The sequence below is a fragment of the Eumetopias jubatus genome, unplaced genomic scaffold (assembly GCF_037043125.1).
Source record: "Eumetopias jubatus isolate StellerSeaLion01/CBP00866 unplaced genomic scaffold, mEumJub1_p1.0 scaffold_6, whole genome shotgun sequence".
Classification (NCBI taxonomy): Eukaryota; Metazoa; Chordata; class Mammalia; order Carnivora; family Otariidae; genus Eumetopias; species Eumetopias jubatus.
The window spans coordinates 10,811,451-10,828,811 of NW_028274812.1; the positions used below are offsets into that span (position 1 = coordinate 10,811,451).

Here is a 17,361-nt window from a genome sequence, read left to right on the forward strand (position 1 = left end):
AATATTTTTATTTAAATATTAGGAAAAATTATGAGATTACTAAAATCCTTAATTCTACTCCCACTTTGCCAGTAATAAGCTATGACCATGGGAACAAGGAATCCTTTGGCCTTCAGCTCCCTTATCTCTAATATGGAGGAAGGCTAGACCAGAGGATCTTGAAGATATTCAGCAGGAGCAAAATTTTAGGACAGTTGAGTTCCAGGAAAAAACAGAAAGAGGGAAAATGCAGGAAGGAAGAGACAAAATGAGGTGTAGGTCCTACAATAGGGTTTTGGAAAAAAGGCCTTACTGAGTTTTATACACCTCCCTTAGGGTTTGGTTTAAGAGGTGGGGATGGAAGTGACAGGTTGGCACTCTCCTCCGCAGCAGGGGCTGGTCACCAGTAGCAACAGTAACAGCTTGAAGGGTGCCCACAAGTGGAGGGCTCTGTCACTTGTGGGCTCCGATGACGACCTATGTTTCATCTTTCTTCTTCTCATTCTTTCATAGAATATATATGCTTACCCTTGATTTTTCTTATCATTCGGTTTAAAATGACCTCCCCACATACATTTTTGGGGTCATAGTTTCTATCAAAAATTATAAAAATGGGCATAAAATGCAGGATTTCGTTTTTTCAAAGAACACGCCAGCCAAAATAGCATATCAAAGTATTTTTTGAATGTGTGGAAGTCTAGTGCCCATTTAGAACCGGAAAACAAAAACATCTTATAATATACACTTCTGTTCACCCACCTCTCGAAAGTAAAAGTCTTTAAAAATGATTTTGGTAACCAAATTATATTACAGCCAAAACAAGTAAGCACTAAGAATTTACCCCAGAAAAAAATGTGGTACTGAACCAGGGAGATATTTTTAAATCTTTGTTTTGGCTTTATGCATATTCATTCATTCAGCAAGATATTTAAGCAGCAGCCTTGGAGCCGGACTGAGAGGTGCCGCCACGCATACAAGGGAGGAGAAGCCAGGACGGAGGCATGGTGGCGCGGGATCCGACCTGGCTGTGGAGAAGGAAGGGAAGTCTGAGAAACCATGGTTGCACTCACAGGAGGAAGATCAGCAGAGCGCTGTCAGGGAAACCGGGGAAGAGGGCAAAGGAAGGACGAAGGGGCCAACTGCGGCAGATGGCTGCAAAAGAGGCAAGGAGTGGGACCTTGGCAAGAGGGGCAGAGTGGGGACAGAGGCGCGGGCAGGTGAGATGAGATGGAGTGAGGAGGCAGGGAGCGGTGCAGACCTCACTTGGTCTTAGGACATGCCAGAAAGAAAGGGAACGGGCTCTTTGGGGCTGACCTTCCTGGTTCCCATCCCACCCCTGTTATTCATTAGCTGTGTCAGTTTCTATTTCCTTCCCCAACACTGAGAACAACAACAGTCCCTAACTCATAAGGAGGGGGCTAACTAAAAATCTTGCTTCTTTATGATTCTTGACTTAGCTATCTACAACAAATGAGAAATAAAAGATACTCATGATCATGAAATTTTAAAGTAATTTATTTAGATTTTGTAAGATCTCTTAAGAAATTCATGGAAAAGTTATGATTATCTAGTCTTTTTAATGACCTAGGAATATTTTACTTACTTCCTCTTTTTTACTTCTCTACTATAAATCTCTTTGTAGAACTCACCAGCAGCAAACTTTTTAGCCTTTTCTATGTTTAATAGCATAATTTTATATATATATTTCCTTAGCTGATTTATCATCTCATTATCGCTAGCAGCTTTACTTAGTACATTAATGATACAGAAGGCATGCTTATCTTGTAAAAAGAACTAACTCATGTTGGCTGCCCCTGCGACTCCTGATTTATTATTCTGCAGAATTACAAACTTCTTAATATGTTTAAGTCTTGATGAGAACCAAAGTCAAGATCAGCAGTCTATAGTTTGTAGAACTTTCCTTTCCTAATAAATTTGCTCATTTTTTAATTTTGAAGCACCTCTTCTCTTCACTAAAATTCTTCTTTTTTTGTAAAGTACACATGATTTTAAATTAATTAAGCATCTTTCTAAACCTGTAAAGAAACAAACTCCAGAAAATCAAAGCTGCCTTAATTCAGAGGGGAAAATGAGAACCGCTGGAAAACAGCTAGTGTGTGGTGTACTGCGGTATAGTCATTAGCATTTCAAATTCTAAGTCACTTTTAACTGAGAAAGGCCCAATAAAATGACGAATCAGGACTTGAGAAATTAAGATTTGAAATATAGAAGAGCATAGCTCTCATTAGATTAGCTTGAAAAGAAATTAATCTCAAAGCAGCACGAACAGTCATGAGAATTTTGAACGACTGCGAAACTGTTTCCTTGGGTCGCGGTTTCGGCACACTCACACACAAAAACAGGCTGTTTGTATCTCTGGGGCCCAACATGTTTAAGTTATTTTCCAGTGAGACTGACGAATTCATGCTTCAATCTTAAGTGAATATAAAGCTTACAGACTTAGGAGGAGAAACATCCAAGGGATGAATAAGTCAATAGAGGCACCAAAAAAAAAAAAAAAAGGGCACATTGAAGATCAGCGCTGAGAGGATCAGAGACATACATGGGCAGACACACACTCCAGCATTCTCCTCATTCGCCACGGTGATGTCATTAATGTAGTACCAGTGAGTCAGGTATCTGAGTTCTTTTTCCCAGGGCATAAAAATAGGAAAAAAGCGTCAATTGTGAATAAGTGTTCAGAAACATGACCAATACTGAATTCCCAGACCTTTTAAGAAACAAGATAAAAATGTATTTGCTGGGGCGCCTGGGTGCCTCAGTGGGTTAGGCGTCTGCCTTCAGCTCAGGTCATGATCTGGGACTGAGCCCCACATTAGGCTCCCTGCTCAGCGGTGAGTCTGCTTCTCCCTCTGCTCCTACCAGGCTCGTGCTCTCTCTCTCTCTCTCTCTATCAAATAATTAAATAAAATATTTAAAAAAAATGCATTTGCTGACTTGCAGATAATGAAGTAGTAAAAAAAATTCAAATTTCCCACTTTTAGTTACATATGTAAACACTTGGGTATAGATATACAAAAGGTGGAAAACTCCTAATTCTTTGAAAAAAATCACTGAATTATTGGGAAAAAATTTCAAACTACTGTCTCTCCAAATTGAATTTAAGAGTACAAAAGCAATCTGCTAGTTTAGCCATAAAACAAATGCAAAGCCTTCTACACAGTGGGGCAGACCATGAGTGCTACTGGTACAATAATCTTCATAATACTGGGCCTACTCAACTCAGTAAGTATGAAGGCTTATGGAGAGGAGTTCACAAGATCTGACCCTACAGGTTTATTAAATATGCACTGAATATTCTGCATGCATGCTGGGCATTAAATAAAAAATGAAAAATTCAAACAATGATGATATGTTAAATACTGCAAATAATACTGAATGAGATCTATTTATAATTAAGATTTTCTTTAGCCATTTTTGACAGATACAGAAATAGAAGAAATATGTTAAGGTAAAACTTGAGTTCGTTTACCAAATATCTAAATATTTATAAAGTCTTATCTTTTTACTTTTAGTTTATATTCATTTATGATGTAAACCTTGCTAAGCTTATAACCTCAGAACGGCTTTGATTTTGCTAGTATTACAATGTCATCCACCTATAGCTGCAGCACAACTATTAAACTGTACTAATAAAATGACAAGCATCTAGAATGGAAAGAAGAGAAAAAAACTGGAAAAAATATAAACACCTAATTTTTAGTTTTAAGCCAAAGATGTAGCACATACAGGGGTCAGGGAAGAGTAATCATCCATACAGTGTGCTCTAAAGTTTCCACCAAATGTCCTCCTCGACTTCTGACCTCCAGAGTAATTGACGGCACCTACACTGTACTTCCATACCTCTACGTGAAAATGAAGTCAGACTCCCTAATAACTGCCTCTTACCAATTTCCTTACATGGTTTAAGAATTACTAGCAAATGTGTCCAAAAGGCAAGTCAATCCAATAAAACACAACAGGTCCAGAAGACGGTAATTCTAAGGTATCTGGGCTTGCTCTCACTGCGGGCTCCTTCTCTGTGTGACAGACCATCTCTTCCTCTGGCTCATCCTGAGCTCCTCTGCCTTCTTCATCCTGCATTCCCCAATGATCACCAGGTCCCGAAGACTCACTTCCTAAGGATTTCTTTCCTCTTCTACTGTACTAGCCCAGGTCCGCACTGCCTCTCACCTGATCCATTCAACTGCCCTTCATTGGTTTCTGGCAAATCCATCCTCCACAAAGTGACCAAAATCATCTAAATTGTAAATCTAACCACTACTTGGCTTAAAATCTTTTAGCAGCTTCGCATTTTCTATAGATAAAATTCCAATCTTTAACCTCCTCAACCTCTGATCTTGCCACACAGGCAGAATTTAACTAGTTCTGTTCCCTCTCAATTTTTTTCACGGTTGTCCTCTGACCTGAAAATAGTTCTCACTTCTCTTGTCCTCCTCACTTGCCTAAATATACTCTATCTCTCAAGGGGTCAAGCTCCTGGAATGCCTTCCCACTCCGCCCCACCCACTCCCGCAGCCTCCGCACATTTCTAGCAGGGAAACAACCACACTACGGGACAACGGATTTCTTTATAGGCCTATGCCTACCAACTGGTTGTGAGCAACTTAAGGGCAGGAACCGGGATTTAATTTAGTTGTGACTGGAACATGGGGGTTCAATAAATATTTGAAGCAGAGATAAGGAATAAATGGATTAATGAAAAGTGGAGTGGCAAACCAAAACAGCGCTCCGGTAACATTCAGGGTGGTACTGCAGTGCCCCCCCCACCCTGAGACTGGGAGCCACTGCATAAATCCTGTTCCACAGCTAATCCAAACTTAAACATCAGTTACTACTAAATGAAACTCTTAGTTTCCTGTACTATTTCTTATATTCCCAACAACAAAGAAAGAAGGTAAAGAAAGTACTACCATAGTCTAATCTTAACCACAATAGAGGGGAAATCTTAAACTCTGGAAGACTTCTAGAACCTCTGCATTTGATAATAAAAACAAGTCCTATCTGTTGAAGCTTCCAATCCGCTTAGGGGAGCTGATGAAACCTACCCAATAAGCTACATCAGACTACACACCTTGAGTCCAAAGGCGGTATCCTCCGAGGTCAAGACTTCAACCTGAAATCATAAGGAAAAAATAATTTAGGCACTCTCAAAAACGTTCTTTGAGTCTAGCCACAGACACAGGCATGGCCTGGAACTACGAGTTTGGAGAAAACTAGTATTCAATTTACGTCAGACATCAAGAAAGAGAGATCTGCGATTCTCTTCAAGAGTTGATTGGGGATAAGCACAGGTCATTGCCCTGGATTCCAGATTTAAAACAGGGCGAGCCCCTATCAAATGCATGTATTTGCCATCATGTCGAAGTGGTGGTATAAGTTCCTCAAAAGGATCTAGAAGTCAGAAGAATCATCTTTCTCAGTTAAATCACAAGATGTTGCATACTTTTTGATCTTTTACTGACAGACAGTGAGGGGAAAGTATGCTTCATAAAGCAATTTCATCATGCTTATGAAGCTGCTAGTAATTTCTTGCCCTGCTCCCATCAGAGTGGGTAGTCCTGAGTCTCTGGAATGTTGCAGAGCAAGAGTGCCTGAAAGCAATACTCAGGAAAAGACAGGCAGAGTCTAAGCAACAAGTTGTGAAATGATGGCAAAACTTCAAAATTGCCTGTCAGTCTTGTGCATGAGAAGACAGAGCTCATTAACATGAATTTAAAAAGCTGCATGGAACAAGACGTGTATTGATAATTACTGTTTTTTAAACATAATTATTCAGTCTGGTGTGTAAAGCTTTTAACTTTGACTACTACAAAGTACCAATATATGACGGAAAAGAGCAAGGAAAGAAGGCAACAGAATTTGAGTATTTTTAAGCGTCTGCAGAAGACGGGGGTAGAGCAATAATATCAGACTTGCTGGCTACACTGTGAGTTTTCAGCCTTTTAAAACTAGGCCTTTGTGGTAGGTGTTTAAGTAGAAGGCACAGAGGCCTGTCCAATGTATCTTGCTATAAAACAAAATTGGATTCTTCCCTTGAGGGAAGGAAATATAGAAAGGAAGATCATTTCAGTAAGATTGTCATCCAGTACAAAAGTAAAGGGGTCAAAAAAGAAATGAGGAAGGAATTGTATTCTCCAACTGCTTGGCTGACAGTGAGGCTCCCCCACCACCTGGTACCTGACAGAGACTGGGGCATAAAGCAAGAGAAACGCACGATTAGGTATTGGGAGGATGACCAGCCTCATTTTGACAAAAACCATATGTTGTTGATACCAAATGTGTAATGTTGGATCAACTGTAGTGCAAAATCATTATAAGACTCACTGACAGCATGTCTGTTTACACTTTGATTTCCAAAGCTAATTGTTAGATTTAGAAGCAAGATCCTATTATAGACTTTGTTGGGGGGGGTGGGCAGCAACAGTTATTGGCAATTTACATATGTTTGAATTTCCTAAATCCTGTCTTTCACAACACTAGATTACTAACCTCAAATATTTTTACATTAAAACCTCTAATCAACATTGAAGACTTTAGTTAAAGGCAAAGGACAAACAACAAATTTGCTGAATCTTAACTACTGTAAACACTACGTGACTTTTACTCTTAAATTATATACATAGATCATATCTGCATATACTAATATTAGGTACATTCACCCTTTTGATGTGATATTTTAATATGCATACAATTATTTTTAAAATATATTAGAAGTTTAAATCTGCAAAAACCATCCCCAAGTGAGTTCTGCGTTTAACATATTATAAAAAGTCAAAGTAGCAAGAAAATTCAATAGCACATAGAAATCTATTTAAAGATTTAGCTTTGATATATTTGAAAACTTGAGATAATAACAAAAGCTTTCAAGTGGAATTTAGGAACTGTCCGTGCAGCTAAGTCAGGAGACAGAGACAAAGACAGGCCTTGGAACCTGGAGGAAGGCGGTGGATTTCAAAAGGTCAGCCTCATCCTCCATCCCACATTCTATCTCCAGGAAGGCTGAAGAGGTGTGCAATTCCTAAGTACTAACCAATTTCATCAGACTACCTTAAAAAGTGTATTTTGTTTTATTCAAAAGCACTATGGTTTACACATATATGCACTCTAGTTCTACTGAACTGTATTTTATATTTTCCGTTTCTGAAAGATTTTATATTTCAATACCAACACAAAAACAGCTGATTTTTAAAAATATGAAATCAACTTCAATTTACTAAAAAACAAAGAGCAATGTCATACAAAGGTTTTCATGTTGGATCTAAGAGTATTTTTACCTAAGTTGGAAGGAATCCCCCTCTAGTGGGAGTAAGGGAGTATTTCAACCTTCACATAAAATTTTCAGGTAGCAGTCATTAACCTTAACAATCAGCAGAGATCAGCTGAGCTTTTTTCCTTTCGTCATCAATTTAAATCTTTTAAAAAAGAAAGTCAGTATTTTATATTTCATAAGCCTAAAACACGTGTAAATATATATATATATATATATATATATATATGCTTGTAGATTTGTAGTTATTGGATGGGATTTTGGTTACTAACTAACCATTATCACCAAATTTAATTTGGCTATAAAGTAGTCACAATTTGAACTTAAAACAGGAATGTACAACTGGAAAATATTAGTACATCTCAGTGGAAAGACTTAATAATACACTGGGAAGAGAGAATGTTGACGGTTTACATTGACCTGACTCATTAACAAAGACTTTCTGGATATTTACCGCATACAAGGCATTGTGCTTAACGCTACTGAAAGAGCTAAAAAGTGCCAAATTTTACTCAGGTATAAATACCTGAATGAAATGTATTTAAACATTCATTTAAAAAAATAAATTCATATTCAAAAATGACCAGATGAGATTATTCACAGTGTCATTTTTCTTTCTAAACTTCAGTTTGGGGAGATTTAAAACTGGCCGTGTTATAAAAACCACCCGGAAAAAAATGGTCACAGGTTTTATGCAACGTAAACTTAGGACACGATGCCCAGTGTCCTCATCTCCACACAGAGGCTGTAATAAATGCAAAGACAGAGCACCCTGATGAGAAGCGCCACCTGCATCACAGGGAGAGAACCTGTCAGGAGTCCTGAGGTGCAAGGTGTGAAGGGGTGTGAGCAGGCTAGCAAAGCAGAGGCTTCCTAAGGCCCTTTCCATTCGATCCTGTTATTTCAAATGATGCTACCATCAACACTTTATAACACCAGGGCCTAAAAGGATTCCGTCTGTAGAGGACTTTGAAAATCACCTGGGAAGTTCAGCAGCAGCTAGAACACTGACAGTCCTCACACTCTGCTTGGCACAAAACCTTCCAGTGGCTTCTGTCTCTCCCATGTAGCCTACTAAGCCCAACCTCTACCAAAATCAAAGCAAACCATTTAATCTCCAATCATTCCATCAAGAAAATCGGGAAAACGTGAATTCACGAATTTGGAAGTGAAATTGGTTGGACTTTTCTTTCTTGAATCACTTCTGAAGTCCTTTCTACTTTCACCTATAAAGCACAGAATACTGATATCCAGCAGTGCTTCCATTAAAATAAAACTATGCCAAAAGTACGTCCCATTTTAATGAAAAACATTTTTTCCTAAAGTCAGGATCACACTGTCACAAAAAAGTAAAGTGACAGTGACGATATATAATCATATATGAAGAATCTTATTCATAATTAAAGGAATGCAAATCCAAACTCTTAACATTATTCTATTTTCTCACTACAGATTACCAAGATTAAAAATGTTGATAATTATAATATTGGTAAGGGTATGGGAAATCACAACATAGCCTTGCACTCATTATGAGAACATATGTTGGAATAATATGCAATTTAGCGGTATCCATCAAAATGTACATGCACATGATTAAGTGTTGAGCTAATAATTCTACTGATATCCAAGTGCAAAAAATATTTACTAAATTGTTTGCCAGAGTTGTTTGTAACAGTAAAAAGCTGAAAATATCCTCCAACCAAATGACCGTCAACAAGGGAGTGTTTAATAAATTATCATACAGCCAATAGAATACTATACTACTGTTAAAAAGGATAAATCTATGTGTGCAGATAAGATTTCTATAATATTACATTAAGTGGAAAGAATCAGAACAGTGTGCACAGTAAGCTAACATCTGTAATTTTTTAAAAAGTGGGGGTGGGTTCTATGCTTGATATACTTGGACCATTTCTGGAAAGATACGTAAGAGACACATCAGTGATTACTTCAAGGGAGAGAACTTAATATTCATTGTATTTTGTCTTACAGTGTTTAGAATTTTTTCACCATGTGCATGTGTTTCTTGTTCAATTAAAAGTAGTTAACAAAATAAGCCAATAACATAAAAAATGTCTAATGTCAAAAATAATCACAGAAATGTAAGTAAATGTCAATCGATTTCTAGAGAAATCTCTCTTTATGATCTAATTTGTGATCAACTGCTTATAAATTATAAAGTATGTGTACTATGCCATTCCTTGAAAAATAATGACAAATTAGAAAAAAATGTACAAAAATAGGGGATGGTTAAAAAAAAGTATGGTACTTCCTATACAGACCATTCCATATTCATAAAAAACTCACTGTTCAGGAAGTCTTCTATAACATAAGAAAATGCTTATAAACTTGTTAGATTTTAAAACCAGGACTAAAAACAGGAATTTGGCACTACAAATATTTCTATCTATCCATTTGCTTCCTGCATGCCTTCTAGCTTATGTGCCATGTGCAAAAATGTCTTCCCCACTCCAGGAGTTTTTACATATTCATTCATGTTTCCTTTTAATATGTTTGACTTCCATGTTTCCCATTTAAATATTTGACCCATCTATATTTTATTTTGAAATAACAAGGGAAGAGGTGAGTCAGCTTTAATTTCCCATTTGGGTAACTATGGGACAGAATGACCCACTACCTTTTCTTCCGTGATCAGAGAAGCCACATCTTTACCATAATTAAACATTAAAATGATACACATTTGGCCTCCAATTCCAGGTAGGGATGGGAAAAGCAAACTTACCTGGAGGTCTTCAACCTAAAGGGGGATGGGAATTGAGAGGAGGAGATTGACAACAGTACACAAGAACCTGACAGAATTTGCAGTCACGGTATCTGTCCACAAGTAAATCACTGAGAATTCAGATGCTCTTGAAAAAAATAGTTTGCCTAGATTGGTGTTTGAGGAATGAAAACACTGTCCTACTTACAAAGATTGCCGTATCTACTTTGGTTGGGCCAGAAAGAGCCATATGCCATTAAGGAGAAGCAGACATTAATAAATTGCTCTCTAAAACCATGTCCCCGGATTTATGACAATTTAAACTGTAGGACAAGCCCCTCCCTCACCCTCCCCTCCTCTCTCCCTCACAGTCCAACCACATAGCAGCTCACACGGGGTTGCAAAGTTTTATTTTAGACAGCAAGGAAGTTGTTTTGTCTTTTTATTATTACTGCTTGTTATTACTACTATTATTTTTCATTATTTTCTTACGTTTTGTAATCCATTGAAAAAAATGAATGCTTAAAAAAAACCATGCAAAACCCTGCCAGCATTCTTCTCTTATTAATTCTCCTCATTCTCCTTATTAGCATGAACAGGCCACATGACAACTCAAGGACACAGCTTGCTGAAACCGTTCAGTGTTTGGTTAGCTGGTAAAAGAACACACACTGATGCCTTCTACTGCTAACTGTTGCTGAGTTGAACCACCACTCTCTGAATGTATTTAAAATTAACTAAAAACCTGTCTCTAGTTAGGGAACCAGTAAATATTAATAACAATGCTAAATTTCATCTCTGCAACCAAAGATCATTTCTATTATACTAAATACAGTGCAATATGATTTCAAGACAAACAGTGGAGATGTTATAATTATGCTTTTGTCTACAAGTGTTATGCTCACATAATCTTCTATATACTAGGATGTTAGCTGTGTCTTCATATCCCAGGCTATTAAATTTAAAACAAAAGTTGTCACCATTAGGATCACCCTTCTCTTTCTAATTCAGTTCTCTGAGAGAGGATACCTTCACTTGAGATTCACAAAGCAATCACAAACTCATGATGGCTCAGAGAAAAAAGGCCTTGAGTGTGAAATAAGAGTGTGTAAAAATAGCCAACACTATGCAACGTGAGTTTACAACCCCTTCCACCAGAAGGTGGAATCTATTTCTCTCCCCTTTAAAGCTGGGCTGGACATGAGATTTGCTTGGATCAACAGAATGCAGCTACAGAATCAGACTGTACCACCTTCAAGTCTAAGACTGAAAAGGCAATGCATACTTCTTCTAATCACTCTCTTGCAAGTCAACCAGCTACCATGTGAACAAGCCCAGACGAGTCTGTTGGAGGATGAGACATAATGGTTCTGTTACCATATCACCCTAACTAAGAGCCAGTCAGCTCCAAGAAATAGAGCCACTTAGCTGATCAGGAGCTGATTGAAGGGAGAATGAGCCCAACAGAAACCAGAACAACTCAGGCTCAGACCAAATTGTCCAACTGTGGGATAAATAAATGGTGGCTGTTCCAAGCACTAAGTTAAGGGCTGGTCTGTTGCACAGCAAAAGCTAACACACTGCACAACTTGACATCAGGGAACTCTTGAGTATCATACATCTACTGGCAGAGTTCCATGCAAAAACACTATGATCATAAAGGCAATTCTAAAAGCTCTTACATATCTACATACCAAGTCCTCCTCCATCTCTACTCCCTATTTGAAATTTTCCAAGACCATAAAATTCCGTCTGAATTCTTTACTGTAGTCCACAAGCAGCTGAACAGCGGGGCTCCTGCTTGCCTCACTGATCCCCAATCCCACCTCTTCCCCTCTACGCACAATGTTTCAGCTACACTGGCTTCCTTTCCATTCGTAAAAATGGCCCTTTCTTACCTCAGGGCCTTTGCACTTGCTGCTCCCTCCTCCTGGAACACTCTGTAGCAGATCTTCACATTTCTGGTTCCCTTCACATCACTCCCACCTTGGTTTAAAGGTTGTATCCTCAGAAAGCCCCTCTTCCTCTCCTGTATAACCAGCTGAAATTTGATTGTTCATCTCTAAAACGTAAACTTCACAAAAGCAGGGACCTTGCTATCTCATTCACCGTTTTATGTTTTATACCTAGAGAATGCCTGACACAGAGTAGAGGCTCAATAAGTAAGTGTGTTTTGTTTTGTTTTTTTTTAAATAAGTAACCGTTGAAGGAATAAATGTATACATGTGAATGGGTTGAAAACTTGTAACACCATCAAAATATAAATGTTATGAAACCAAATTTGATATAGCTTACTATGTCATATGTGTAGATATAACAAGATTTAAAACATGCTCCATCTAATATAATACATACATTAAAGTCCTATGTATGTACCATTTGGCTCATGATATACATCCTTGCATTACATACTAGAGTTACTATATTTAATGATGACATATATAACATATGTATTTCATGCATTTGTCTCTCTAGCCAGGAGTAAATTTTAAATTCCTTTAAAAATTTTGTTTTTTTTTTTTAATTGTTGGCAATGAAGGCTGTCCCTCAAAGATAAGACTCTTTTCTCCCTATTCCTGAATTAAAATGTAATGATTCTCTTAGCATTGTACTATACCAAGAAATGACTACAGTAAATATTTTACAAAGACCACATACAACTCACAATCTTTCCAAATTTAATTTTTAAAAGTCAATTTCAGCTCTGCATTTAGGCTGGTTGACCACAACACAGCAGGTGGTTACGAATGCCCTGCCCGTGCGGCAGGTCATCAGTGTGAAGAATACTGACAGGCATAAATTCTACTGATGAACACTGGCACTGAGCAAGCTTCAGGGTCACTGTACCATGCCCACTCCAGAGATGATCTCCTTGATACAAAGTGCAACAGGAGCTCAAGTATCACCACATCAGGTACATGACCAACATATGTGTAGGTCTGGGGGCATTCAGAATGTTATACCTAAAAACATCACATGTAGAAAAGTTCCTCAATTCTATACTTCCAGTGTTTATCAAGAAATATGAGCTATGGAATCATGAAAAATATAGATCAGTGTATCTATGCATGATTTCACTTAGCTTTCCTAATATAACACGTGTATACAAATAAGGTAAATTTGTGAACAAAATTTCTGAAAACAGATCATACTTCCAATAAAAGCAATGCTTTCATACTCACCCTTAGATCTTTCTGTAAATCATATTTTATTAAAGTAGAAAATACATGTACAGTAAAACACTATTTATTACATTATCATTTCTATGTGAGTGCCTCATCTGTATACGTCAAGTTAACATCTATTTCTTACTAAGAACTAAAAACTTTTAAACACTAAGTGGTAGTTTATCTAAACTTCATAAAAACTGAAATAATTCTATTATCTCATTTCCCACTGTATCATATTCATTGTGAACTGTCATAATTCAACACCATTTTAAGCAACACCTCCCTTTTTACCCAAGTATCTACTCATTCATATATAGATCGATATTAAAATTGTATCACATTTACCATACTATATAAAATTACACTACAGTTTGATAAGTTCAAATGCTCTAAAAACAAACCAATAATACAAACTTTTTTTTCTAATTTTAAATACATTTTATAATGAGGAAAATTTTTAATTTTAAAAATAACTAGACGGGTGCCTGGGTGGCTCAGTCGGTTAAGTATCTGTCTGCCTTCTGCTCAAGTCATGATCCCAGCGTCCTGGGATCAAGTCCCACATCAGGCTCCCTGCTCAGTGCGGAGCCTGCATCTCCCTCGCCCCACCTGCTCATGCTCTCTCTCTCTCTCTCAAATAAATAAAATCTTAAAATATATATATGTATAACTAGATAAACCTATTAAGGTAATAGGTTTACCTATTACCTATGAAAACTTAGCTAAACTACTATTTGACCATACTTAACCCCCTTTCCCAATCCTACCCACCATTAAGGCTGGCTCAGAAAAGCAAGTTGAAAGTTATTATAAAATTAGTATGCAAACGAGGTCCTACAGACAGACTGTGCAGACCCACAGATAAAGGCCATGGGAAAGGGTCTCAGTGTATCTAAGGGTAGGGAGTGCAACAAAGATGATTTAAAGTGATTAGATTAGAATGAAAAGGTGTTTTAAAAACAAAAATATTTTGTATCTACTGATTTAATTAGGTAAGCTAGTAAAAATACTTTTGTAGATCAACAAATTAAACTTCTATTGCTGCCCCAAATAGCTCTTTATACATTATTAATTTGATTATGTGTCAGTGGTTTCTTTTTCTGCCACCTTCTCCGCTGTCCACATGTCCTGGCCCCCTCAACTCTGTCCCCAGGGTTTGCATGTAAAAAAAAAAAAAAAAAAAAAAAAAGCCAGATGTAAAAAACTTCTTTTTTACCATAAAATACTTCTACCAAAATACAGTGGTTTTTGAAATACTGGAATAGCGGTGACAATCACACTTTTATTACTGTGTATCTTTAAGGCCCTTTAAAGCTTAAATTAAGTTGTTTAGGGCTATCTTGATCAAGTTGGAACAGAGGGGCAACTTAGTAGGGAGAGGAAGAAGGACATAAGATTAGTTATACTTAAATTTCACCACAAAACTCTACCTTTTACTTTAAATCTTATTCTTGCTTTGGATGGGACTTATTTGAAGAATCTACTGACTTAATGAGGTAAGCTAGTAACTGTAAACCTAAGAAAGAAGTCTCTAGGGAAGTCAACCACTTTTCATAGTTCCGTAAAGTGGTATTCGTCCAAACAACAAGCCTAAACTGGCCCCCCACTAATCATGTCACCTACTCTGTCCCCTCCCAGGAGCTGTTTAAGACAGCCTTATCTACTGAGGACAACGAGAACAAAACTTCTAAGCCAAGAGTGTAAGTATGTGAAGGAAACTGAGGCTAGTACAGGAAGTTCTGGAAGGGGCAAATTAAGAAAAAAGAGTTGAAGTTTTCAAGGCAAGTAACTGTCAGCAGACCGCTATTCAACTCTGCCCCCTCTTCCTCTCTCCAAAACAAATATATCTTCTTTAAAAAAAAAAAAAAAAAAAAAACTACAAGAAAAAGAGGAAGCCTTCAAAAATAGGTATTGGTTGTGTTTTGCTGCTGGGTTCATTTTAATGCCTTTTTGAGTTCAAAATTGTTCAATATTAATCTTCCAGAATGAACATAAAGGCCTCATCTCTAAATAATGTCAAGTCTTCAACAGTCGAAAAATACCGGTAATTCAAGAGATGGACATTTTAGTACAGAAAAAAGTCAGGGAGAACTTTACGAACACTCCTCTGCTCACAACTGGTGTCTGGGAGGACATGGGAGACTCAGGTCAGACTGGAAGCAGCAAACAAAAAGCTGAACCACCACAGCTATGGACCAAAGACTGGCCTGGAAGAGAAGGAGGGCATCACACTTGTGACACTCATCAGTAACTGCTTTATTAAGAAAAGCTGCCTCCTGTCAAGAGGCATGTCTTGACATGAAATAGCAAAGTCACTTTCTAAAATACTAGTGATTTGATTACAGAGCTCCCCTGAAGAAGAAATTACCGAGGAAGAATTCTTTTGACTCCACCACAGTTAGCAGTCATACATGGCCAAAAAAAATAAAAGACTAACTTGTAAAGAAACATGGGATTCAAACATGAGGACTGATTTTTAAAAATAATCTAATTGTGGCGAAATAACAGAGCCACTTTGGAAAAGAGTTTGGTAGAGAAGGTAAAAGTAAGCTTACCACATGATCCATAAATCCCACTTCTAGGTGTTTACCCAAGAGAAAGGAAAACATGTTCACATGAAAGCGGACATGAGAGTATTTATTGAGGCTTTATTCATAATTGTCAAAAACTGCAAGCAATGCAAATGTCTGTCAATTAGTGAATTGATAAAATTACAGACCACATGTACATAATGGAAAACTACTCACCAATAAAAAAGAAATTAACTGAACATGAATGAATCTCAAAAGTGTTATGCTAAGTAAAACAGGCTGGATTCAAAAGGTTATCTACTCTATGATTTCATTTCTGTAACATTTTAGAATAGGCAAATTTACAGGGAAAGAAAACAGATCAGTGGTTGCCTGGAGCTGGGTATGATGGAAGGAGGGCCTAAGTATAAAGGCACAAGGGAAATTTTTTGAGGTAATAAAAATGTTCTATTACAACTCATTTCAGATTCTGTAAAAATACTTTTCTTATATGTTATCTTGTTTTGCATTTCACAATGCAGTAATCCATAGTACTCAAAAAATATTACCTTTTCCAAATATACAGATAAAAATTGAAATAATACTCCATAGTTTCTCATCCTCAAAATGCCTTTGGTTTTCACTGTATAGTACACCTTTTTGTTTTGGTTTGTTTTAATAAAGTGTTCTAGATCACAGAATTGAAATTTTCAGTAGATAATTTCTTGAGATTTCTGCATGATTTGGGAATTGCCAGATTTTTTCTTTGGGGGTGGGGAGTTTGGGGTTCTTGAAATTTTTTCGTCAGGTAGAAACAACTACAGGTTGTTTTGTGAAGTTAGAAAGGAATTAGAAAGGAAGTTAGAAAGGAATCATGTGTCTAATAAAAATATGTTGTTATTCAATACAATGGCCTATAAATTTGAACTCTGCAACATGGAAACCATCAAATTAACTTAAAATCAAAACTACAGGGCGCCTGGGTGGTTCAGTTAGTTAAGCGACTGCCTTCGGCTCAGGTCATGATCCTGGAGTTCCAGGATCAAGTCCCGCATCGGGCTCCTTGCTCAGCAGGGAGTCTGCTTCTCCCTCTGACCCTCCCTCCTCTCATGTGTGCTCTCTCTCTCTCAGTATATAAATAAAATCTTTAAAAAAAAATCAAAACTATAGTCAACACTAAAAGCTAAAGTAGTATGTATAAGTTCAGACAAGAAACTATTATAAAACCTTCAGATGTGAAGCATGATACTTCCCTCTTCATAATCGTACCTTTGCTTTTAGCTCAGAAATCTTTAAGTTCAATTTTTAAAACTGAAATCTTAAAAAACTCTTAAAGGAACACATATTTACATTTGTTTGGTAAGTCAGTCCCAATAGCTCTAGGAGAGTTACTGAACTTAGACCATGAAACTATTTTCTACTTAAAAAGTAGCAAAAGCTTGAAATACAGTCTCAAGGTTGAAAAGCTAAATTTTTAATGTATGAAACAGCTACTCTCAGTAGGTTCTTTCAACATTTTTTATTAAGTAGACTCTGTTTTGTTCATACAAATTCTTCAGTTTTAAGCAAAAATGAGGTTTCTGAAATAAACAATGTACAACCAAACTTGAAAAGAAACTAGCTACTTAGCTAGTTTTATTTATGTCATGTTTCATTCATTTGTGTCCTGTTTTACGAAAAGTTTATAAA

General features: G+C 37.1%; 1 protein-coding gene across 9 annotated transcripts in view; it reads right to left on the reverse strand.

Moving 5' to 3' along the window:
* ARID1B (AT-rich interaction domain 1B) overlaps positions 1-17,361 on the reverse strand; it is a 434,847-nt gene that overhangs the window by 171,343 nt on the left and 246,143 nt on the right. For 6 of the 9 annotated variants that reach the window (XM_028103325.2, XM_028103323.2, XM_088023823.1 and 3 more), the window contains one exon: positions 5,075-5,116. The exons of the other annotated variants lie outside the window; for them this stretch is intronic. In XM_028103325.2, the coding sequence (XP_027959126.2) occupies positions 5,075-5,116 (42 nt within the window). The remainder of the gene's footprint in view (positions 1-5,074; positions 5,117-17,361) is intronic. 9 annotated transcript variants of the gene reach the window in all.